Source organism: Podarcis raffonei, chromosome 1 (assembly GCF_027172205.1).
Source record: "Podarcis raffonei isolate rPodRaf1 chromosome 1, rPodRaf1.pri, whole genome shotgun sequence".
Lineage (NCBI taxonomy): Eukaryota > Metazoa > Chordata > Lepidosauria > Squamata > Lacertidae > Podarcis > Podarcis raffonei.
This window is the reverse complement of record NC_070602.1, coordinates 88,697,300-88,723,970: the sequence shown is the minus strand read 5'-3', so window position 1 is coordinate 88,723,970 and position 26,671 is coordinate 88,697,300. Positions and strand designations below refer to the sequence as shown.

The following is a 26,671-nucleotide window of genomic DNA, read 5'->3' as shown; positions in this document are numbered from 1 at the left end:
CACTTCAGGGTTCCTCCCTTTGAATTTTACCATCTCATAGAGATTCCACTTTGCCTCTGGCAAGCCCAAAATACCTCTGAGGTTTCCCATTTTGCTCCAGAGTAAGATTCTTCTTACTCTGATGCGCACCCCTGCTAGCTGGATGATTGGTTTCCAGCATAGAAAGGGATAGGAAGGTATCATAGTTTGCCATCCACTTGCATACCATCATCTCTCTCTCTCTGTGCTGTAATTGTATGCAACAATAATTTTAAAAGAACGTGTTGACAGTAATACACATTAATATTCCAACTTGTATTCACAAGTTCGAAAAATGCAAAACTGAAAGATATATGCTAGGGGAATTCATATTGTCGTCTTTTCTGTTTTTATAATGAGTACCATTGGGCATTAGGCAAAGCCCTTGTTTCCTAATTTGTGATGACCTGATAATCATTATTCTCTCTTTGTTTCATTGTTTGCAATACTGAAATTTGAAAGCAATAGGATCTGTGGGAAAGCAGTGGGCAATGCAAACCTGACTGAGCGGTTTGCTGAAGCTTCTCTTAATTAGTCCACTGCAATTAGTAATTAACCTCGTTTCATGTTTCATGTTTTTTATTATTATTTTAAAATGTTGTTTTGAATACATATAATGCAATTAGCTCTTGCTAACATTTTCAATAGACTAGAAGCTAGCCTGCATAAAATTCAAATCATTTTTGCATGCCAGTTCTTTTATTTTTCATGTATCAATACCTAGCTACATTTATAGCTGATAAATGAATTGAGGAGTAGAGATCAGAAAGTTCTATTTCGAAATGTTAATCTTTGGAAAATTTTCATTCAACGGCTTTGGGTTTCTTTCTGCCTTTTTTATTTCATGGATCTCACTCACCTACAGTCCCCCAAGGCCCAAACTCCAGCTATTTACCTTTCGTGATTTATTTAGTCTTATTTTCATTCTGCAAAGTTTGTCGCAAAACTCCGTATAAGGTATATCTCTGCCTATGTCTATATCTCTTCTAGGAACTGTGCATACTCTGGGCAACATGGGGCTGTGTAATGTACAACTAATAATTGTATTCAGTGATTTTTTTCTGGGGGGACGCAGGGGGACGCATACCCCTAAATATTTTATAAATCTAAGTTTGACCTCATCGAGGACTGTATTTCAATATGAGTAGGAAAATGAGAGTACCCCTAAACATTTTTTTAGGGAAAAAAGCACTGATTGTATTATTTTATATTCATGTGTTGGCAGCATAAGCTGTAGAAGCCATTTTTTATTCTATGTTAGTCAAGTTAAAATCAAGCAAGTTTATATTGGTATTTATTGGCCATTGCTAAATGTCTCCAAAATGTAATACAGGTGTTTCAAGAAAGGAGATCCCTGTATTGCATGGGGTTGGACTAAATGACCCTTGGGGTCCTTTCCAATTCTATTATTCTAATAGTATTCATGACCATTGCAATAGTGTCTGGTGTGCAAAATATTTTAAATAAAGATCCTCATATTTGGAGCTCTGTGAACATGTGTTTAACACAACACATTGTATAGATGTGTACATAGATACACAAGTAGATCTGGTAATATTTATGCTGCTCACTCAATGAGGGACGGAGCCTCTAGCTCTGATCTGTTTGTCATAGCACTGTCCATGGCAGTCCCACACATTGGAGAGCAAACATCTGATGCAGGGAGCCAATTGTACTAACATAGGCACCCTACACAATTTAGAATTGGCCATAGTCAACATTGAAACTTAGCCTTACCAAAATGAAGTCTCAAATGAAGTCCTGCAGTTACTTTCAAACTTTCCTTCTACCTACTTCCATCAGTTGTCAGCATAGTTAAGGAAGCCTGGCGGAACTTTACACTACTAATAACAGCAACTTTATTTTTGTAGATGCCACCCATCTGACTGGGTTGCCACTTTGGCTTTCTGTTAATGTGCATAATGAATGTGCAGTTATTCTTTTTTTTATATAGGTTTCTAAAAATGCAGTGTTTGATTATCAACTCTACCCTTACAAATATTTTCATCTCCTGTAGACCAGAGTTTAGCCAACATGGTACTTCCAACCTGGCCATTGGACATGTTGGCTGATGGGAGTTGGAGTCCGACCACACCTGTAGAGCACCACGTTTGCCATGCCTGTTTTTGGCGCTTCCTCAAATTGTTCTGGGAACTAAATGGTTTTATATACCTCTGTGATACAACGAGTAACTTTCCCATTTTAGAGAATACAGTGGTACCTCCAGTTACGAACTTAATTCGTTCCGGAGGTCCGTTCTTAAGCCGAAACCGTTCTTAATATGAGGTGCACTTTTGCAAATGGGGCCTCCTGCTACTGCCATGCCGCCGGTGCACAACTTCTGCTTGCATCCTGGGGCAAAGGTCGCAACAAAGGGGCATTTACTTCTGGGTTAGTGGAGCTCGTTACCCGAAGCATTTGTAAGTAGGATGGTATGTAACCCGAGGTTCCACTGTAGTTTGGTGATATCATTCATTTCAATATATTTTAAAACACGGGATGTAGTTTGGTGATATCATTCATTTAAATATATTTTAAAACACGGGATGCTTTGAAATCACCACTCTCTTAGTTAAGATCAGGATGTACAAAAACATATTAGGTATGGCTGAATATGTAAATTTGAAACATTGGATTCAATATGCTGACCTTCAGATTTCCAATGTTTATTTTAAATCAGATGCAGAATGATATCCCATCCCAGCTGTAGCAAGAACAAGAACTTCTTACATCTTTTCTCGATTCAGATTTTTCTGACGACAGATTTCTCTGACTTCAGATTTCTTATGGCAGTTCTGCTCTTTCTGTTTCCCCAGATGGAATGCCATTTGTTTGGTGGGTTGGTCGAGCCAATGAGAAGCATCCTTACTGGGGAGGGTCTCCTCCTGGAGCCCAGCGCTGTGCATGTGGACTGGAGGAAAGCTGCCTGGATCTGAGATACTTCTGTAACTGTGATGCAGATAAGGACGAATGGTAACTATGGAGATTTGCCCTACACCAATAAAACAGAAGTGAATAAATTAATGCATAAACTTATGAAAAGGGTTGTGCAAGTTTAGTAGGAATAAAAGAGGGTGGATTCTGTGCTTCCCATTTTGGGGTCTCCATTGTGATTGCTTTGAAATTGCAGTGCTGGTACTAACCCAGAAGACCTTCAGAGAGAGTTGTATACAATTTTATGGCCTAAGGTTTCAGTACAGTATTTTTTTAGTCTGCATCCAGCTCTATATCAGTTAATTTCCAGAAGGTTGACCAAGAGCACTTTTTTTACCACTCTTGCATCAAACTAGGACTACAAAGGCATATACGACATTCTTGATGGGCATTCCCAAACTATGTAGAATTTCTACCCCCAGAGGCAAGCCAAGACCTGAACACCAACACCTTCTGGGGAAAGTATATACCTTTGGGTTTGCCAGCTCTTCTGCCTGAAATGCAGATTGGTCTCCTTCACTGAATTGAATGAAGAGCTCCATGTGTGGGAATGACCCTTGTGTATATACTGTATGAATGCATTTTCATTTCTGGTTTCGTGCACCTGTCTGCAGTAAATATATAATTCTCTTGAGCAAAGCAGTTCCACAAAGTATAAGTTTCTGCACATTACCTTCAGTTAAATAATTTATACAGTATTTGGTTTGGAATTTTTGGAAGGGAAGAAAGCTGAAAAACAGCACATAACAAGTAGAAACTCTCCCATCTTCAAATTGTTACACTTTGAAGAATAAAAATTCTTCAGTTTTGACACCTGACCTATATTACAGAAAAATTATAATGCAGTAAGAAAATGGTAAAGTTGGGGGGAAATAGATTTTGTAGAACTGGAAAATGAATTTAAAAAACCACACAGTTAAAATTATTTGTGATATATAGAATAGCTACCATCTATCTCTTTCTTCTACCATAGAAGCCATTCTATATCACAGATAATTTTGACTGTGGTGCTTTGTTCATTGTCTATTTCTGCAATATCCCCCCTTTTTAGTTCACCACAGATTTATGCTGCACTGATATAATTTGCCATCTATATCAATCAGTGTCAGTTTTGCATGTGTCTGTTCTGTCTGGCTTCCACATTAGTCTGAAATATTTTATTAAAAAATCTGCACAAGAATATATCCCCATGTATGTGTTTTTAAATATATTTTATTCTAATGTACACATTTGCTTACAAAATCCAAGAGATAATTGCAATTTGACCTGCACATTAGTCTGGGAGGTGTTTATCAGGTCAATATACATCAGAATGCACAGAAATTGAATTCCTCAAGCCACCCTGGCAGGATTTCTTCCTTTATAAGGGAACGAGCTCAGTGTTGCAGTGGTGGAAAGCATGGTTAAAAGTTTAATTAACAAGTCTTCCTGAAGCAGAATGACTTGTACAAAGGCATATCTTCTCTCACTACCCTATTAGAGTCTTTTGAGAGTGTCAACCAGCATACTGATAGAGGTGATCCAATTGACACTGTGTACTTAAACTTTCAAAAAGCTTTTGACAGTGTACCTCACCAAAGGCTCCTGAGTAAACTTAGCATACATGGATTAAGAGGAGAGGTCCTCTTATGGATCAGTGACTGGTTTAGAAACAGGAAACAGAGAGTAGGCATAAATGGATATCCAAAGATGAGCAGTGAACAAGACACGTTCACCTTTTCCTTCTTTAACATTGCTTGAGACAGAAATCAGCAAGAGTTCTCCTAGATGGAAAGTGCATCACAGGAATCCCTGTGGAGTCGCAGAGGATTTAAGGCATGCATATACATGTGAAGCCAGCCTTGCAAGACAGCAGACTCTCAAAGCATACTCACTGTTGGCACCAATACAAGCTTCTCTCCTGTGCAGATAAGCAGCAATAGGTGCACAGGGGAGAGAGATCCATATCAGAAATATAGTGGAGGCAAAATGTTAAAGCTCCCTCCCCCACAACATGGTTCTGATCTAGGAAGAGATGTATGCAAGAAGTGGTGTTATACAGAGAGCTTGTCCAGATGGGTGCTTGCTCTGTGCCTAGAAAGCACGGGTCTGAGTGATTTTCCACTTGTCCCATCCTTTCTGGGCATGGGCCTGAGCAGTTTTTCATTTCCCCCTGCCACTTCCCCCCAGAAAACCCACCATGTAGCGCTAAATCAGAGCAGACACCAATCCGGAGAAAAGCTGATTGAGGTTTGCTCCGATTCAGTGGTAAAGATTGGGTTTTCCCGGGGAAGAGTGGTGGGACAAATGGAAGTATGGACAAGCCCTGATTCTGACCATTCATTGGTTCATCTAACTCAGTATTGTCTACAATGACAATTTCTCTCTAGAGTTTCAGACAGACTCACTTCTAGTCCTATCAGGAGGGATGCCAAGGATAGAACGTGGGACCTTCTGCATGCAAGGCAGTTGCCCTCCCACTCAGCTACTTCAGGAGCTCCAGCATCTGGAATTTAATTCCATAAAACAATCACTCAGTTACCAACGTATCTTGTTTGGCCATATGTTTGCAAAGGACCCCTTGTCACTCTGGAAGTCAAGTGAGAGCCCAGGCTCATGTCCTGCTTTTGTTACAATCATGTGTCCTTTGAACTGTGCTTCCCTAGTATGATAGAATTGATGTTCAGAATTACTATTATTTTATTAGAATGCATTCCACTACTGGTAGGGCTGTTTCTGATCAGGACACTAAGGTGGGTAACAAAGTAAATAAGCAGCAATTGCATTGTTATACCAACCTGCACTGATAGACCTTTTAGTGTTTTTGTGTTCGCTTCTGTCAGATACAAGAGGGTCTTGAGCTAGAATACGAATGGGCAACCTGTGAATCACCAATGTGACTGAACTCCAACTCTGATAATCTGTGCTGGCCAGGGCTGATGGGAGTTTAAGTCAACCAACATATGGAGGATAACATGCTAGCCACCATTTGGGATTATTGAGCTTTCTAGATAAGCCTGACCTTAATGTTATTAACCTTCTAACACCACAGTTATTCCATTATTAACTATAGCATCCTGTTTACTATAATGCTTGTTGAACTTTCAGAAGCTTCCATGGCTACAGGGTGCATGGAAGAATCTCATTAAGCTATCTTCCATTGCATTTTTAATCATCTATAGTGTGCTGGTCTCAAACTTTCAGGATTTGTTTTATTGGCTTGTTTCCCATTTACATAGCTGCAGACATCTGCTGATAGTACATATTTTCCAAGTGTACTGTATCTTTCACAAATTTCATTAAATATCTATGCCACTGAGCCTAGCTACCCACTAGAGGTTTCATTAATGCAAAAGGAGAAGATATACCAATAGGGGTACCATAAGGGATGAAATTATATTTAATGACACCACTACCCTACCATCTGTTGGGCAGGAGGGGAGAGACTGTGAATATCACATCTAGAGACATGACCAGTTTATAATACTGCAGAAACTTGGAATACAGAGAATGAGCTTTTCTGAATATCAACATAGAAGGGGAAAAAATAGTTCTGTAAGGATGCTGCCCAATTTCTTACTTGTCATTTAATAACTCTGTTGTTGCTTATTCAGTTGCTTAATGCAAATCTGAAATAGTGGGTCACATTTGAAACATGTAATGAGTTCAGCCCAGTAGACTAGTTAATTTCCTTACCATTTGGATGTCGCACATAGTTCTGGGTGTGCATGGACAAGGTGCTGTCTGAAAGCACATGATACATTAACCTTGCTGAAACAAAGCAGGTCTATGGCTAGTAAGGGACAAGAGACTGGAACAGCAGGTATGCTACCTTGAGTTATAAAGACTTTGATACACACACAAATATCATAGAATATAGCAGAAAGGCTTCTGCTTTCTAAAACTATCTGCTTGCATTGCTGTCATTTTGGCTCTTTTCCCTCCGCCGCTCCTTAGTCTGTCCCAAACCTAGCACGGGGGACTTCCATTTGTGTAATTCATACACAAATTTCATGTGCACTGTAACAACCTATTTTGTTTTCTTCTGACTTCCCAGGTGCTTAAAATAGTTGAATGGGTGTTGAATTCTCATTAGAGTTCCATGTGCAGTTTAAAACTTTGTAGATCTTATCTAAATGCCAGATGAGAGACATGCTAACATCAAATTATATGGGATAGCATTAAGGAGTATAATGTCCTCTAAGGGCCTTTTCACATAAATACTTTATTGCATAATAAATTCCTGTTTGTTTCTCATTTCCTCACCATGATCTTCACATGTTAACTCAAGGTTGCACCTCTGTTTCAGGTATATGTGTTCCTCATACTTGGTGTATACCAGACTGAGTGTTCATTGCTATGGAGTGTGTGTGTGTGTGTGTGTGTGTGTGTGTGCATATCCTACCACCTACATCATAGGCAATGTTGGTGATGGCATTTTGGATGTTTTGTTGTTTTAAAAAATATAATTCTTGAAAGTTTTCTTCTCCACCATTTTTTAAAATGTAGATAACCCCAGCTTGTTCCCCCCAAATGTAGCAAACTCAAACAGAAGCTCCACTCTCACTCCTTCTGAGTTGTGGTCAAATATTTAGTAATTCATTTGTTGAAGATTTATTTTATGTTGTGTCATTAAAAAAAACAACAACAGAAGGATGTGCATTTTCCTTCTCCCGATCTGGAGTGCACAACATAGGTTCACTGATGCTTTCCAGCATACAAATATTTAGCTGGATGCTGGAACCAAGTAATTCTGAGCACCAGTTCTACCATACAGCATGGGGAAGCACAATTCAAAGGCCAGAATTGTGGGACATGAGTTGGCCATCTACCCTACAACAAAGGTTGCCATTTACTATATGTGGATATGTTATCACACAGAATCATCACTGAAAGGCATCACACATAATTTTGATTGAAATGAATCCTCTTTGGCAATGTTTGAAAACCATTTGTGAGTTTCAGCTGGTGCAGGTGTTTGAACATTACATTAAATTGGTTTCAACAGTTCAAGGTGTGGAATTACAGAGCAATTGTGTAACACCACTGAAGTACAAGCGGCAACCATTCTGCATGAAGGTTCCATTCCTGATCCCTGAGTGTACATAAGCCTTGTCCCGTTCCACCCCATTCTGCCCTGTTTTAGGGTCACTTCCAGGCTGACAGCAATGAGTGTGTGCATGACTGTGCATCAATCGGACATGCATTAAATGATTGCTGCCTGTAGCATCAATTACTTGTGCCATCATTGCTGAAATAGCACCCTGTTCCAGGCAAATGGGGAAGAGCTGCTTGGTTCTCTTTTGTGCTAAGGAAAAGCCTTATGTATTGACCCCTTATTATATTGCATGCTGCAAATTGGTTACTGCAGATTCAGCTACCTGTTTGGAATTCTAACCCTGCCAATGGTTGTTTCAGGTTGTGTGTTGCTTATTACTTTATGGTGGAATACCATGAGAGCTGGCACTGCATTTGCTTTATGATTTCTATTCCTCTATGCTGTTGCAGAGACACCATGGCTAATAGGAGCAAGCCGCTAAAGAGTACTTCTACCCTGACATTTACACAGGCTAGAGTCATCTACAGTGGTTTTGCTTGGGATCCTGAAACATCTCCAGGGAACCAAAAATGGGCATTTATACAGAATTCCCATATCCAATTTCTACTCTGGTTAATCAGACTGTTTGCAAAAATAAAAATGGAGGTGGAGGGAGTAGTGAGTAGATGTCAGATGTCAGATATTTTAACTGCTTATCCATGTGTTAATTAGCTATTACATGCATTTTATCTACATACACTTCAAATCCACTGGACATGCTTTTAGAAATCAAAGTAATAATTAAACAACTATTTCAGCTTCTATTCATATGCCTTTTTATATATACATATATATATCCAGGACCAATGATACTGGCTTCCTTTCCTTCAAAGAACACTTGCCTGTGAACCAGATTGTTGTCACCGACACAAATAGACCTAATTCTGAAGCTGTGTGGAGAATTGGCCCTTTGCGTTGCTATGGAGATAGTGAGTACGAGCCCTTTTCAGTATCCATTTCCTGGCTGCACAAGACCTATGTGTGATTCCTTTGAATATAAATTCCACTTTAAAAAACCAGACTCTTAAAAATAATATCACTGTCCGGCTTGTTTAAAGGCACGTGTTAGACCATTTTAAAAGAAACTTGTTGTTAGTACTTTTTTTTAAAAAAAGTTGGGGTTTGTGTATAAGTTTGTGTGCGGCATATACAGTATATTACTTGTGCATCCATTGGATGACATCCAACATAACATTAAGACAAGAACTCGGAGAGCTGACATTGTGGCAGGTGATTGCGTGCCAAGTTTTACCTGTCACTGTGCATAATGATAACAGTAGTCATGTAGCATCTTCAGCAAAATGAAAGAGACCCAATGCCTTCAGCTGTTGTGCTCCACTAAGAACAGGCTCCTGCTAGCACAATGGCTGGGTATCATCCATAGCTTTTCATTTTTCTGTGTATTTTGTGTTTTCTTTCCTTTAGTACAGCTGGCTTCATTTCTGTAGGCTATGTCTTTTTATGATGAGCTAAAAGGATGCGCCTTTGGGTTGTTGTTGTTGTTGCATTTTTGTCCACTATCTGCTTACGGTTAACTATAGAGAAGGTTGTTGCTATTTGCAGGACAGTTCTGGAATGCAGCCTCTTTCAACACTGAGGCATCCTACCTCCTGTTCCCCACCTTCCACGCAGAATTCAGTGCAGACATTTCCTTCTTCTTCAAGACGACAGCTGTGTCCGGGGTCTTCTTGGAAAATCTGGGGATGAAAGACTTTATCCGAGTTGAAATAAGCTGTGAGTGTGTACTCTGATATCATGGTACAATATTCATACTAACCATCAGAGAATGGGTGTGTGCAATTGCCCATTTGTTTAATATTTCTAGTGAGTTATTTTCTTGGCTTGGGAACTGATGTCTGTTATTGCTGGTTTACATCCTTTTATATATTGAATTATATTTTAATTTGCAATTGAATGCATTGAATTCTTTTTTAAAAAAAATATGTAGGAATTAAGGTGTGTTTAACAACAACAAAGGTGGTGGTGGTATTTTAGAGATTGGAATTAGGTTTTCAAAACTGCAGAGGTCCGAACTCTAGGAGAAATGTTCTAAGGACTGGGTGGGATAAGCAAGAATTGAGAATGATTTCAGTTTTACAGCTGGCAGCACCTTGAGAATTGATCATTCTTCTGGCTGACTGTCAAATATTATTTATTTGTTATTTCATTGTTGCATATGTACCCCTTCTTTCCAGCAAATGGTGCTCAAGGTAGCTAACAGCGGTAAAGAAAAAGCAATAAAATGATAATAAAATACAACAAAATAGCAATGCAAAATGAAGTAAGAAGTATAATAATTGCAGCCAGTTAAAAATCTCATTAATGGGAGCAGGAGGCAAGCAGCTGCATGTAAAGTTCTCTGTGTTACAAAATGGATTTTGTTTGTTTGTTACATTTGCTTATAAATTCACCATTATACAAAGAAGCAGAATGAACACACACTAGTATGAGTATGCATAATCTTATTCATGTGCACTAAAGCATCACCAGGGAATAAGTAAAAACTGGTCACATATGAACATGTTTCATGGTGGACTTTGGGACAATCGCTTGAACAAGGCCTCCTTTCAGACATAGTTACCCTTAACTGCCTCTCTGCACACAATAACTGGGGGGCATTTGGACCAGATGGGCCACTGGTCCAGCAAATGAATTTTATGTTGTCATGGCATTATTAGTAAAATATTGGGAGGAAAGTATGTCATATATGATGTATTGGCAAAATAGCTGTTTAGTTGATGAGCACATATGAGATCAAGGCATCAGTTACAGCAGTAGCAGGAGGGGGCTTCTCAGAAACTTCCTTATGTAGTCATTTTAAAAGTGTGTAGGTGCTCTTTCATTCTCTCTGTATGTGTGTGTGCAATGCTTCAATTCTCCATAGTCAGGGGAAGAAAAAATTCATCAGCTCAGTTATCAGTTGCTCTTGGTATTAGATGGTTTTGGCCAATGACAAACAGTACTTATGCAAGATGCCTTTGGACAGTAGTTGGCATGCAAATGAACATGAAGTGAGAGGGATCCAAAACACACAGACGGTCATAATGGTTCTTTTCGTCACTTGTCAATCACACAGCCTCACTTGGGGACTGACTTGCAATTACTGCCCAGCACGTTAAAAAGAGAAAAATACCTTATTGGTAGTTTTACCTTATCTTTTATTCTGCTGGTTTAGCCTATTAATGGAAATGGATGTGGGGAGAACAGTGTTGTGACTTTGGAGTGCAATAAGGCCATTCTGTTCCAAATTCCATCAGGCTGAACAAACGTGGAATGAAGTGCCATCATTCCATAATATGGTTATAATAACTTCAACATAAAATTTAATAAAATAAGGCCCCCAAGGCCTTTTGATTCATTAAACCCATGGTAAATGCCGAGGTGCATTATCACTAGGTAATGAGGTATGCTTTAGTGTTAATTGCACATCAAAGTCCTATTTGGTTGATACTTCAGTGTACTATATTTCATTCTCAAGGGCCATTTTTTTTTTTTACAAAAAATGCAAGGCTTTGACATAAAACGATGTCAAAATAATGCAATCCATCAATATTATAGTTTAGCATGCACTTTGATGAAAGAATAACGAATCAGCTGGTGTAAAATGTGGGCAAATATGGAACCAGTGATTTCATTAGAAGATAGATTGTCAGCTTCTTTGAGCTAATAAATATTGCAGCTGAATAGCCATATTTGGTGTGTAGTCCCCAGATCAGCTGCTGAGGGTTCAAGTATACACCCTGAACCAATTCAGAGTTAGACATGCCTCTGCTTATTAAAATCCATGGCTTAAATCCTAGCTGTTCTCATTAATGGTCTGGAGTTTTCCTGCCTCCCTCTTCCTTCTTCAATCTCTTTTCTGTCCATCTCCCCATCTGCTGCTAGAGAGACTCTTGGAAATTAGGTGGGATATGGTGTGTGGAGCTGCAGAAGGAGGGCAAGTTGATGGAAGCCCTCTCCCATTTATATGAACAGAGGAGCCAATTACTGCAGAGACGGTGCTTTAACAGAGGTAGCCATGCCAGGACTCATGGCTCAGTCTTATCCCAATAACTGATAATGAGGCCATGCTGAGACTAATTTCGGTTCCCTGACCGAACTCACTTCAGGCTCTCCCATAAAGGAAGTATGTCAGAGGGAGGTTATTGTTTCTGGGAGGGAGTAGCAGGCTTGGCTCAGCTTTGCTTTCTGAGCCTGCTGTGCCTATCCATTTTTGGACAGGGTTACAGCTGACTTCTGCCGCCACGCTGCCTGTTCAATCCCTATTCACTCAGCACTGGATTTGATTGTACCCCCAAATCTGATGCTGATGAAACCTACATCCCAGGCCCTGATCCTGCAGACATGGTTCACCCACCAGATGACTCACTGCAGACAACCCAGAAAAGATGTGAGTGGTGCTAACAAGTGTTCCCAAATGGGAGCAGACCTAGTTTAATAAGAATACAAAAGAAATCCTGAGGCACTTCAAGCAAGTTTATGTTTTATCAAGAGATATGTGAGAAGAGCATTGTTGTCGTTCTCAGTTCTTTTAGTTTCTTTTATTTCTGTAGCTAAGTTTTTTTCTATGAGCCATATGTTCCAGATTTATTTTGTGGAATAAATCTTTTGAGGAGCACATCTTCTCTTAACTAACTTGTAAGATTCTCTGCTTTGGCTTGGAATACAAAGTTTCTATAACCTCCTTTCATTCTGTTCAGTTTTTACCAAGTTGGGTTGTGCAGCTTCAAGCATCCACTAGTGATTTAATAAGCAGAATAATTCATGTATTGATTATACCTCTTTAAAAAAATCCCTAAATTTATTTCACTTCTTTTTAAGGGTGAGAACCCACTGAGTTTATTTTAAAAAGGATGTATATTTTTAAAGAGGTACGGTATATTTTAAAGAGGAAAATTTAAGTGTGACATTTTAAGTGGTTAGTGTTTTAGCAGATTTGAATGGATCTTAGACCTTCACACTGTTTCAAAGATTGCAAATATTCAATAATTTATTTTTCCACATCCCTAGCTAATATATATTAGCACACTATTAATAATTCTAAAAATATAAAAAAATAGTTTGACATTAATATGAAATGACAATCAATTGCAAAAATCTAGGGCATCTAAAATGCTTGCTTTTATTGCTGGAAAAACTTCCTCCCTTTCAATATTTTTTTTGTGTGGGAAGATAGGAAGCACAACATCACTCTGAACTGACTATATGATGTCATTGCATAGGGAAGGCAAAATAGCTATGTTGCTGTTCTTGCAAAAGTCAATTCAGAGTGAGGCCAATGTCTCCTGCCCTTGTTCTGAATTGCTTACATCATATCTCATAACTGAGTTTGAACAGCTGCATACCACAGTGACATCAACAAATACTGAATATATTGAGTTAGAGTCATAATGCATCTAGCCAATTATTGTCTACTATGATTGGAGGTGAATCTCTAGGACCGCAGAGAATGGCATTTCCTACTCCTGTTTCCAGAGTTCATTTAGCCAGAGAGGTCAGTGATTGAACTTGGGGCTTTCTACATTCGGACCATGTGCTCTGCTACTAAGCTATCAATCCATTCCATTTATTATTCAGGAAGGAAGGACCATGCTGGAAAGAAAAGTGGGTGGTAACAAAATGCCCCAAACTAGCTCTAGAGAAGGGAAGTCAGTACTTTAGACACTGGGAAAAATGCAAGAGTAGAAGAAGAAGAGGAGTTTGGATTTGATATCCCGCTTTATCACTACCCAAAGGAGTCTCAAAGCGGCTAACATTCTCCTTTCCCTTCCTCCCCCACAACAAACACTCGGTGAAGTGAGTGGGGCTGAGAGAATTCAAAGAAGTGTGACTACCCCAAGGTCACCCAGCAGCTGCATGTGGAGGAGCGGACACGCGAACCCGGTTCACCAGATTACGAGTCTACCGCTCTTAACCACTACACCACACTGGCTCTCAGAGTAGGCACTCTGCAATGAGTTTCAGGAAATAATTTGGACCCCTGAAAACCAACTGATCCTGGAAATTTTCATTTGTAGTTCAATCTTTATTGATATTGCATTAATATACATTAAATGATGATTGAGTGGCCATTAAGACTAGCCTCCTTCACACTCTTTCTGCTCCTACTCTATAGCTATGCTTATTCATGATATCACCTGATTTTCATCTTGCTTTTTTTTCAAACCTAGAACAATCTGGAAGCAGTAGCATCTATGCTAGATTTAATTGTGGGCCTCCAAATCTTTGTGAGGCTTCACCCCCCTCCCTCCCTCCCCCCTCCCTCTCATAGCCCTTATGGTTATTCTTCCATCCAATATTTGTTCCTACAGTAGTGACTGTGCACCATGTGCACTAATTAATAACACAGAGAGATGAGCAGCAACACAGTACATTAAAATTCATGAAATGCAAATAGTTTACCAGTCATCTGATTTATAAGCAAGGATTCTATAATGGAGAGTAGAAGTGAACCATATCATGTGGTTGTTTATTTGCAAACCACCACCACCAACCAGCCAACCAAAATCAATTAATGGTCCTGTGATTCATATTATTTCACACAGCAGAAAGTCACATAGTTCACCTTATTATTTCCAGCTCCTAAAGAGATTACCTTCACAGTAGATGTTGGAAATGGTCCAGTAGGCATCACCGTCCAGTCTCCTGCAGCCCTGAATGACAACCAGTGGCATTATGTACATGCTGAACGGAATCTCAAGGAAACGTCTCTTCGGGTGGATGACTTTCCAAAGAAGATTCTGGAGGCCCCAGCTGAAGGACATTTCCGATTGCAGCTCAATAGTCAACTGTTTATAGGTAGGGACAGTTAAGTGATGTTTATAGATGCTTTCTTCCCTTTTCTATACCTGCAAAAAAACTAACTAACTAACCAACTCATATCACACCATCAAAAAGGAAGTTCCTAATCCCCAAAATGCCCAGTAGCACCCACCACTGTTTCCTTACATTTTGTGCCCTGCGCTAGCGCCTGGTTTACCCTTCCATAACTACATCTCTGAGGACAGGATGGTCCTTCCAACGCAATAGCACATTTCCCTGTTTAGATTTTTCAGAGTGGTTGGATACGATGTCTATCCATAATTTTCAAATAGTTCTAAATAGATTAGATGGATGACCTTGGCTACCATGATTTGTTTCTGATGAACATTATTTGCAATTGTCTAAGCTTCTTATCAGAATAGGAAATGGGATAAGTCACAGATATCACTTGACCAATGAGTAGCCTTTCACAATTCTTGGAATAGAAGCATTTCCAGTGTTGGACAGAAATGTATCTATGCTTACAAAATGAACATTGCCTTGACTATTAGGGCTATACAGAACTCTGCAACTAAAGTCTTTGCTCATCTGCTACCTTAGATCACCTATGGTAAAGATTAAGCTAAGGGCTTTAAAATAGCAAAGCATACATTGATTTATGATGGCAACATGAGTTGGACTACCCCCCACCCCGCCAGTCACCACCCAGTGTTACGACTTAATGAAACAGAGATCATAAGAAAGTCACTTCAATATCTCAAAATCTAGCATGCAAAGGAGACTGTAATTAGCTCTGGGTATAACGCAAGTACTGTAAAATCCTTATTACAGGTGTTTTAGGCTTCCCAGATCACATTTTTCAGACACTGTAGAGACTTGCAAGAATACTTGCTTTTAATTTGGAATGTATGAAACAGTTCTAAGATTTCATGAACAAATATATTCAGCCCCCAAAGCTATTGTCCACGTTAGGTTTAACAAGTCTCCACTTTTGCTGTCCCTGCAGCTTGGACTCTCACCAGACTGCTGAAAGGGAAGCCCATTAGATATATGAGGCCAAGATTGCATGTGTCCTTCACCCTCCATAAGGCTGAGTGTTCATGCACATCAATATGGCATCACTGGACATCATATTTTACAGTCTTTGAACTGGCTTCTCACAGCCCCTTTTAAGAAAACATTTAATAAGGGCTTTGCTTTGGTAAAGGGTTGGTGTTGAAAATAAAAGCATGGTGTGTTTTATGTCTCCTTTGTACTAGGAGCAACTGCTTCCAGACAGAAGGGCTTTGTGGGGTGTATTCGTTCTCTTCACCTAAATGGGCAGAAACTTGATCTTGAAGAGAGGGCCAAAGTCACCCCTGGTGTGAAACCTGGATGCCCTGGGCATTGCAGCAGTTATGGTAACCTTTGCCAAAATGGAGGTAAATGTGTGGAGAAGTTAAATGGCTACCTGTGTGACTGCACCAGCTCTCCATATGAAGGACCATTCTGCAGAGAAGGTATGGCTGTGTAGCAGGTTCTTATATTTCCCCCCATGAAGTGAAAGTTGATCAGAATTCATTATACAAAGAAATTGGATGGAAACTATTACTGCACTGTGGGGAAATGCTGATTTTTTAATGTCACTTTCCACTGATTAAAACCTCTTGGCAAATTTTGTATAATTAAGTTTTTCCCCATTTAATTTTTAGTTTTGGAATAGTTAAATAGAACTCACTTGGAATCAAGAAGCTCGAAATGCAGAGGCATCCATTTTAAGAAGGTGTCTTTGGAATTTAGAACCAATATTGGGGGGAAAGGAGGAGTGTTAATTGTCTCCTGCTCCAGAACGTAACTGCTATTTTTAGTCCAACACTATGTCAACAGGTAATCTGAGAATGGTCAAGACCAGGGCTGATATGGTAATCTGAATTTCTAGGCATTGTGGGGTCACAGAGAGTGGGGTGGGGAACCCCCCCCAAAAAAAATTGGATAGGAAGATAGTCATTCAGCCGGTGGGTGACAAATATGAGGCAGAAGAATGCTTACAGTTTGGCCTTGTGGTTGTTCCATCTCTCCCCCACTGCCTTTATTTTAGCATAAAAAGAATGTTGCTGAAATGAGCAGTCGAATGTTTCTTACAAATAGTACTGGGAACTTTATGATGGCATAGCATGCTTCCCAGTAACACTGTGTTGGGGAAAAAAATGGCTGCTCCATGGCTATTTGCTCCTATCTCTATGTACTCATATACTGAGATAGTCATCTGACACTCTACCTTATACTATAAAGTTGTAATATGACTATTGTTGCTTGTTTGGGGTGGGGTGGAGGTTTTGGTCTGAGTTCATTGAATTGCATTTTACCATGAGATTGTAAGCAGTCCTTGGAATGCCACTGTGGTGCTGAATGTATGGAGGTTCTAGATCTAAATAAATGCATACACTTGCCCCATGACATTTAAAGAGGAGGTTTTGCTCCTTGCCTCCTTCCTCAGATACATAGTAGGTTGCAGGACAACAGTATATAATTAAATTCCAGAGTCCCAAAGTGGATTAGAGGAAGCTGCACAGGCTGTTGCAATCAGCCTAGAATTTCAGACCTGGGTCACACATGAATTATTTGGGACGTGCAAAATCCCGTATTTTATTGAAGTTGCAGCTTCGGCAGAACATTCCATCAAGCTCTAATTATTTGCCAAGCTCAAACAGGACAACTCTGTGAGTCAGAGATTCATCTTATCATTCACCTTGGGAGCAGCCTAGGAAATCAATATTCAGCAGTCAGGCAATTGTGAGTAAAATGAGATAGGAAAAGGCATGGAATGGTTTTCATGGGACTGAAGACAATAGCCTCTTAGCCATTTCTCAACAGATGTTTCCTATACGAAAGGAGAGAAAAGAACACATATTTTAGATGAGAAGCTCTTTGGGGAATGTCCTGATAATCCCCCGTAATCTTATTCTATCTTAACATCACAGCCGGGATCCGTTTGAACATTTCCGTTTTAGCCGCTACTCTTGCATTACAAATGCCTGGCCAATAGGCAGGGGAACAGAACCTACCTGCTGTAAAACTGGCAGCGTCCCAATGAAGTCAGTGGAGCTTGGGCTGATTAAAATTGCTGGAAGTGCATCAAATAAAATACTCAGGACCTGCCTGAAGAAGGGACAATGAAAACAACATGTTTGTGTTAGCAGAAATTTGTACAGTGAAATTTAAAGAAGCCTGTAATCAGAAGTCAACAAAGAACCATTTATTGGAATTACTCACATTAATACATATTTTCTTAACTTTCCTTAGATATTGCTAATCTGGAATTTGAAATGCATGACTCAGGATAGGTAGGGACTCAGATGGTAAAAGGCACACAAAGATAACTTACGTTGCTGCTTTCACTGTTGGTAGTGAATATATCATGCTGCCCTTTAACTATTTGAAATTTTGCTGCTCATTCTTAGCCATATGAAAAATGATGCATTGGAGGTAATCTTCCCATTAGCTTTTACTCCAAAGCATGGCCATCTGGGATTTTGTCCTAGTTCAAGAACCTACTTGTCCACTTGACTCTTTCTTCTTCTTCTTCTTCTTCTTCTTCTTCTTCTTCTTCTTCTTCTTCTTCTTCTTCTTCTACTTCTCCTTCTATCTCATCCATGTATGCCCTCCACCATCCTCCCCATTCTTTACTCCAGACTGGTCCCTGACCATCTATGCAGCCCATGATGCAACAGCAAATCAGTGAAGATGCCCTGCATGTTCACTATAATGCTTCATTTTGGCCCAGTTGCCTGGTGTCATACTGTATCTTCCTTAGGGAGAGACATATTTTAAGCATCTTGTTTGACATTTAAATACCAAATGACAAAAATCCACCAGCAGCATACAAATCAATATGACTAACCTGATCCAAAACACCCACCCACCCCACTCACACATGAAAACAAAGACCACCACAGCCAACCACAAATGAACAGCCACACCCTAGGCCAAGCCCAACCTCTCTCACCACCAAAGGAACACAAGTGAACAGCAGAGAACCTGCACAAGCAACGCTGACACAAAACCCCACATATATTAAGTAAAATAAAACATTGCCACCCCACCCCACCCCACCCCCACTCATCTTCCCCTCTCCACCTCTTTCCCCCTTTTCTTCCTAATGTTGCAACAAATGAAACCGATTTGTTTTTAAAACTGTTACATGGGGGGAAAAATTGAGGGAGACATTGCACATACCTTTGTAAATCTAGAAAATCTTTAATAGAAATACATTAAATCGTTTAAAAAAAATTACCAACTATAAAATGAAGAAAGCTTCCATAAAGACACATCTATAGGCCGACTCCAGAGCTGACCTGCAGTTGGCTCTATATTGCCTATATTGTGTTCTCGTCTTACTGTAGATAAGCAAAAATGTACAGTGTGCGCACACATGCAAACAAGCTTGAGACAGCAAGCAGATATTTATGGCTGAATGCTCCACATTTCCAGTGATTTCTGATCTAGTATTCTGAGTCAGACTCTTTCCTGATGTTTTCCTTTTGAATATCTGTTGCATGGGCTCCCCTTATGGGCTCCCCTTAGCTATCTGGTTGATTACTGTTGGAATCAGAAGGCTGGACCAACTTGTGTCTGATCCAGCAGGGCTTGTCTTATGTTCTCTTGCTTTTTCTTTGTATTTTTAGATGTCTCTGCACTTTTTGAAGCTGGCACTTCCATTACCTACATTTTCCAGGAGCCTTATCCTGTGACCAAAAATGCAAGTACAACATCCTCAGCCATATATGCAGATACTTCGACATCGAAAGAAAACATTGCCTTTACGTTCCTGACAACACATGCTCCAAGCCTCCTGTTCTACATCAATGCTTCCTCTCACGACTATTTAGCTGTTATTCTTTCCAAGAATGGTAAGTGAGAGTGCAAAGCCAAAGGTCCCTTGACAGTGCAGCTGCATAAGAAGTTTCTAAGGCTACAGTAGTGAAATGGTGTGTGTGTGCATGCACATGTGCTTAGTTTGTAGGGCTACTGCCATCTGCTGTCAAAAATGTTCATTCTTTGACTGATCAGTTTTACTTTTCACCTCTTCAGCTCCACACAAGATGCTCAGACATGGAGCTTCAAGGTCATGCCTGGAAAACATGGAGGAAAGTTAAATGTGGATAAGCCCCATGTGTAAGAAGGGCTAAAATTAAATGCCCTATTTGCATGAGTATTAGCATAGATCTTGGGTCCCTCCCTCCAGTGCTTAGAAGCCACCACTGCCATGTTTGAATTTTTCATTTTTAGATGGGAGAATATGCAGCCTTGAAAAGGGCATTTCATTTATTATTATTTTAAATGATGGCTGTGAAGTAGCATGGAATGGAAAAAAACTGTCATCATAACTAAGTAGCAGTGGTGCCCCCTCCCCATGTGAGCAATGTAGAGCAGAAGGGAGAGAAAATCTGAATGCTCACATGTGAAATGAACTAATTAGAATAGGAAATGTTTTGTTTGAAGAGATGGCAGCCTATTACTTCCTTTTGGGCTCTTCGGGTAATTTTGCCGTGTAAACGTTCACTAGAATTTTATTTGTGAAGCCTGCAAAACGTCAGGCAAGACTTTGTATCAGTAATTGGGTCCTTTGAATCAGTAAAATTCAGCTTATCCAGCAGATATGCACTTCCACTTGTCTTAAAACGCACACTCTCACACTCACAACTATTTCAGAGTCACTTTTAGAGGATGCATCATGGAGTAGGTTGCATTCGGTGGCATAGGAAGGGGTGTGTGCTGTGTGTGGCTGTCATCACTGAGGAGGGTGACCGCGGGGCCTGGCCTACAGCGTGCCTGAGCCACACATCTCTCCTGGGGAGTGACGCGGTGGCTCAGGCACCTGCAGGCTCTGCACTGCCCAAAACGGCAACGTGCAGGGCTTTTGCACCACCCCGGGTGCTCAAGCAGCTAGCTACACCGCTGGTTGCATTGCCAACATTTCTTTCCCAGCTGTCTGTAATTTCCTCATGACTTTGTCAGTTCTAACTTTGCTCCATTTCCCCCCTCTTAGTCTCATTGAAAGGGAAGTTATTTAAATTTAAAGCAGCCTTCTGATGTGCTGCTTTCCCTTATGCTGCCAGTTTATGCTTGCTGTTATAACACAAAGCAGACTATGAATAGTAATGCATATACACTAGTAGTAAAGGTGATAATGAAAGGTATTACTAGTTCCTTTGGGATGTTTTCAGAAGATTGCAATGTTCCATGGAAACAACATGTTTTGCCCTCATTGGAAAATGCCTTGTTTCTTTGCCAGAGTGGTAAACGGAGGTGCATAGTTAAAAGTAGGTAGCTTTTGTTGGTTGGCAATTAAGAACCTTCCAAAGTTCTTTCCCTGTGAAAGCTGTATGTTATATACATCCAGCAGTAGCCCATTCTCATGTTATAGAATTGTTTGAGGGATAATATGGAATGGTCTTGGTGCATTGTATAGTATAGTATGGCATGGTGAGTGTGTGTGAAAGAGATGGAGAGAGAGAGAGAGAGAGAGAGAGAGAGAGAGAGAGAGAGAGAGAGAGAAATGAGAGAATAAGCAGTGGAGAGAGTGAGCACAGAGTGTTTGGAGAGAAAAAGAAATGGGAGAAGGAGGTTAAAGCTGAGATTTCCCAGTATAGCCCTGCAAACTATAGTCCCTCTGTCAGACTAAGCACCCTGCGTCATTACGTTGTCAGCAGTGTTTGCAGTCCAAACATGAAACTCCCATTTTCATGTGCTGTTGAAGCAAGCATGACCAAAATGTGACCCATCCCGTAAAAATACTGCATAGATAGCATTAAGATTGCAGGTTTGATCCCTGTATGGGACAGCTGCATATTCTGGCATTGCAATGGATCCTCAGGGTCCCTTTCAACTCTACAATTCTACAATTCTATGAAAATTTGAACTTAAGCAAGTACTGGAGGCATTTAAATAAATGTACTTACAATGAACATAGCCAAAGCCCCAAATGAGAAAATAATCTCTATTAATTTGAAAAGGATGTTGTGGGGCGGGGGGAGTCATCTTAAAATAAATATTGGCACACTCACATAAACACACACACAAACATGCATAGATTAAAATGTGTACGCTGCATCACTTTCCTTCTTGCCATTTTAATTAGTTCTCCACAATTTTATTTACTTGTTCAAATATATTTCACCTCTTTCTGAAAGCTCCAGTTGCGTAACTACCTATATTTAAATGCAATTAAAAATATTGAATAGAGAAGTTAAAAGATCACATTCCCAGCCCCATCCATCTTTGGATAGGAATGCATATCCTTATTTGTTCTCTGAGCACACTGTAGTACACATATACACTTGCTGCTAATAAGTCTTTGGATGAGGGCCAATTCATTGAGACAACTGCTTATTAGCTAAAGCCAAGACTCCTTAAAGAAGAAGGTCTGCACTGGCCATGGGAAATATTGCTGAATATTAGTCATGATCTGGTTCTGTTCATGTGTTATTAGCTGTGCAAAACAACCAGAGATCTGGATGGATCCCTCTGAGCAGTGCTGTGACTGGAGCATGAGAATGTGTTTCTTCACCCTCCAAAACAGTGATTAAAAATTATTTACAGCTAACCAGAGTCCCCGCTTAATCGGAGTTTTCAGTTAGCTACAACCTCTGATTTCAAATGCTGATTGAGGATTTCTCATTCTTATATTGTAGATAATATAAAACACATGCAGTGCAAACATATACCTGTCTACTCAAAAAATTATTGAGATTTGTTGTGATTGCAGGACTATGATCATAAACATTGTTAGGGTACTATAAAAGGGAAATAGCAGGAGCAGAGGGGCCAGATGAAAAGAGAACAGGGCTGCTGCATGTATAACAGAATCACAGAGCTGGAAGGGACCCTGAGACCAACCCCGTACAATGAAGGAATATGTGACCTTGGCATTATCAGCACCATGCTGTAACCAGTTGAGCTAACTGGTAGTTGCATGACCATTTACACTAAATTGCATGTCAATCTACAACTATTAAAAGGTGCAAGAGAAGTGTTTCTGCTTTTTCACATGTTCACCCCAGGTGGGAAAAGAAAGCTTATGGTTTCTGCAATATGCTCCTGATTATAATCAGGGACATTATGCCTGTCTTGCACTGGCCCAGAGTGTATGGTGAAATTACTGTTTATTTTCTGACTCTCATTAGGAAGCTGGTATTTATTGCAATGTTCAACTGCTGCTGCTAATATTAAAAACTTATAAGGATTAAAGTGGGAACCTGTGAAAAATGTGTAAAATCCAAAGCTAAGAAGAGTGTGCCTAAATCTTTTGGAGCATCTCTAATTTTAGTAGCTAGCAGCCTGAATCCCTGAGTATGCAAGTTGGAGGCGAAGCAGGCCAAGCCTCAGTCAAGGATGCTGCTTGGCAGATATCTGTATCTGCTGCTGTACAGATGATGGGAAAGAGCTGAAAGGTGCCTTCTTCATTAGCTGAATTCCTAGAGGCCCCCATATATATATATATATATATATATATATATATATATATATATATATATTTAGGGCACTGCAGGCTGGTGAAAGGCCAATAGATGCTCAAGAGAACCAAACTCAGCAGCCATGAGGCTCTGCTTGGATTAGAGAGAGAAAGGAAAAAGCAATTCTAGTGTTCTGTGACTAATCTGTATACAGAATCCTGGCAGCCCAGCCAGGACACTGATTTTTGTGACACATAATGTGTTACTTTTAAAGTGTGGGTAAAGAGAAGAGTCCACTCTGATAGTTTTTGCAGTGGTCCTGATTGTGTGCTTAACTAAAGTAATTAAGGCATATGGAGGGTAACTCATCCATATTAATTGATCTTGGTTGTGCATGTTCAGAGACTATTAAAAGCTGTTTCCGAAGCATGTTTGTGGCGAGATTTGTAAAAGTTTGGTGTGCAGATCCAGGATGACAAGCAAGCCTTGCACTTAGCTTAAATAAAACTTATTATTTTTCTTTTTATTTTTTTTAAAGTAATGAATTACTTCTAAATATCATACACAACAAATCATATCCTTGTGCTCCAGATTAATTCTTCCTCTTCCTCTTCCTCTTCCTCTTCTTTCCAGTCACATCAACTAAGCATGGTTTAGCATTCCTGCTTTCATTCATACAAATGAGCTTGACTATGAACCTGAATGGAGAGTATTAACACAAGACTTTAAAATGTAAAAGAGAGATAGAAGGAATACACAGACACACAGGAAGAGAATAAACAGAGACACAGAGAAGAATTTTGACAAACAAGACCAAAAGACTAAAGCTGGAACTACAACATTTGGGAAGTGGTATTTGGGAAGCATTCAGGGCTGATTAGCATGATGCATTCTAATGGAGGTGACAAATTTGACCCCCACCTGCTCAAACTCAAAACCCAAAGCAATGGCATTAGGCCTTACCAGTGGCCAAACCATGTGGTTTAGAGTTAATTTTATATAGTGTATCACACACACCCTCCCAGACATCTGTGATCATAACCACTTATCATTGTCCCTCTTCTCAAGCTCTCAAAGACTTTTGCTCCAGAAAGACAATAGACTTACTGCTAGCTAGTGACAGGTGACATCTAAAACAAACCATTCCCTTTCTCACTGCACACCTCCAATAAATAAAATGTATTACAGTGGTACCTTGGGTTAAGTACTTAATTCGTTCTGGAGGTCTGTTCTTAACCTGAAACTGTTCTTAACCGGAAGACCACTTTATCTAATGGGGCCTCCTGCTGCCGCGACACTGCCGGAGCATGATTTCTGTTCTCATCCTGAAGCAAAGTTCTTAACCTGAGGTAATATTTCTGGGTTAACGGATTCTATAACCTGAAGCGTATGTAACCTGAGGTACCACTGTACTGTATATCCAATCACATTCCAAATAGTGGGCCTCATCAAGAACAAGACACAGCGGCATCGAAGTACCCTCTCCCAATGTTCCTCATGTGTCCTCATCAACTTTTCTAAAGTCCCTGAGCCCAACATTGCTTCTTCCCCTTTTCCTGAATTTCCCTGGGAGTCACGGCTGCAATGAGGAAGGTTAGTGTTGAGGCCCCCATTATTTCCAAGAACAGTGCTGCCACAACATTCCATATACCAGTACCTCTAAGGAAAAATACTTTCCCCAAATACCCTAAGTTCCTAAGAAGGATCTGGAAGCCCTAGGAAACTACATTGCCAGTTATCCTCATACCCAGGGTGCTGTAAGCATGCTCAGAACAGCATCTTGGACACTAACATCCTTGGAAAATGAAGTTTCCCAAGATTACAGAATCCTTAATAACCAGTGCTAAGTTTGAGTGAGTAAGGGAAGGACTGCAGCAGGGAGAGCTAATGCAAGAGCTGGCACAAAGCCTATGACAAACCAAACCTAAACTTCAGGGAGGGCTTGGGCTTGGCTGGTTATGAACGTGCATGAAATACATGTGCCCAGGTAAGTATTCAGAAATTCAGTTCTCCTATCCATAATCTCAAAGTGCATTGGGTTTTCTGAATCTGCCCTGAGCTTCAAAACAAAACAAAACAAAACTCTCACTACAACAAACTATCATCCTAATTTGCTTTGAGTATAGTTCTGCAAAAATAAAACAGAAGATTGGTCCCATTATTCCACAGTAGTAGCTGCTACACTCTCTGAAGAGTAAATTTACAGATCATGAGACCCCAGGGAATGGGCGGCTAATTAAGGAGCAGATTTTTCAACCAGCTGTTCTCACAGAAAGAGGCAGACCTTTTTAAAATATCCAAGCTATAAAGGAACGATGCTGTAGTACGAGACCTCAGTGGTCACCCAGGAACATAATGCATGCTGAATGGCACTGGTAATAACTGGTTGTGTCCATCAGGACATGATCTAGAGTTAACACAGCAAATATTCTCTCTCTCTGTATTCCTGTCCACAATAAATCATCACAAAATACTTGCCATGCATATTTTTAATGGCACATATGGAGTGTGCAGTGTTAATAATTACCTTACTGATGTTATCTTTCCTCCTTCAATCAACACCTCCACTAATTATTTTCTCCTCTTTAATGATCACTCACACATGTGTGATGATGTGATGTGAAAGTGTGGTCACTCTTTTAATAAGCTGCTAAAGTATCTGATGGTTGTGCACTGGAGTGCTGAGATGGCATATAAAGTATTTCCACTCCTGACCAGCAGGTAATTTGGCCCTCTAAAACTTAGGTATGTAACACCTTTCACTCTCCTATGCTTTATCAGGCCCAGTTTCTACATGACCAAAACAGAGAGACAAACAAATTTCCTGCATGTGTTTCTCCAGCTGAGTTCACTGAAGGGACTTGATCCAAGCTGATCTTGCTTTCTGTATGCATCAGGTCTACTGCTCACTTCTAAGCTCCCCATATATTTTTGTATTCACTGTTAGTGGCATTTTATTGTGACTTTCATGTATTTGGTATAATTCAACACCAACAAGGCCTCACCTGCTGATTGTAGGTCCAAGGTGGTCGATACTGGGAAAGCCACTTTTAGGCAGTTGGGTTACAAGCTGTTTAGGGTTCTATACACTAGCACCTTGAATTTGGCCCAGTAGCTCACTGGCAACCAGTGCAGTGCTTTCTGGACAGGTGGCGCATGGTCCTATCAGGCTGCCCCACTTACCAGATGAGCAAGCAGCCTCCAAACCATCTTCAAGGGCAGCCCCACATGCAGCATATTGCAGTAGTCCAGATGGGAGGTCACCACAGCATGGACAACCCAGCCCAGGCCACTCCAATCTTAGGAACAGTTCTAGCTGTCTAATCAACCTAAACTGGTGTAAGTACTCCTGGTCATAAGCTGGAATCCATGAGTACTTCCAGACTATGCACCTGTTCACCCCCTCCCAGTAAAGGTTGCACATTTACTTCCCAGACATGGGAGC

The 26,671-nt window shown here is 40.2% G+C and overlaps 1 protein-coding gene across 4 annotated transcripts in view; it reads left to right on the top strand.

Annotated features, from left to right (window-relative positions):
- CNTNAP5 (contactin associated protein family member 5) overlaps positions 1-26,671 on the top strand; it is a 312,663-nt gene that overhangs the window by 251,638 nt on the left and 34,354 nt on the right. For all 4 annotated transcript variants that reach the window (XM_053402908.1, XM_053402895.1, XM_053402900.1 and 1 more), the window contains 6 exons: positions 2,835-2,991; positions 8,831-8,958; positions 9,593-9,763; positions 14,609-14,827; positions 16,051-16,290; positions 19,456-19,680. In XM_053402908.1, the coding sequence (XP_053258883.1) occupies positions 2,835-2,991; positions 8,831-8,958; positions 9,593-9,763; positions 14,609-14,827; positions 16,051-16,290; positions 19,456-19,680 (1,140 nt within the window). The remainder of the gene's footprint in view (positions 1-2,834; positions 2,992-8,830; positions 8,959-9,592; positions 9,764-14,608; positions 14,828-16,050; positions 16,291-19,455; positions 19,681-26,671) is intronic.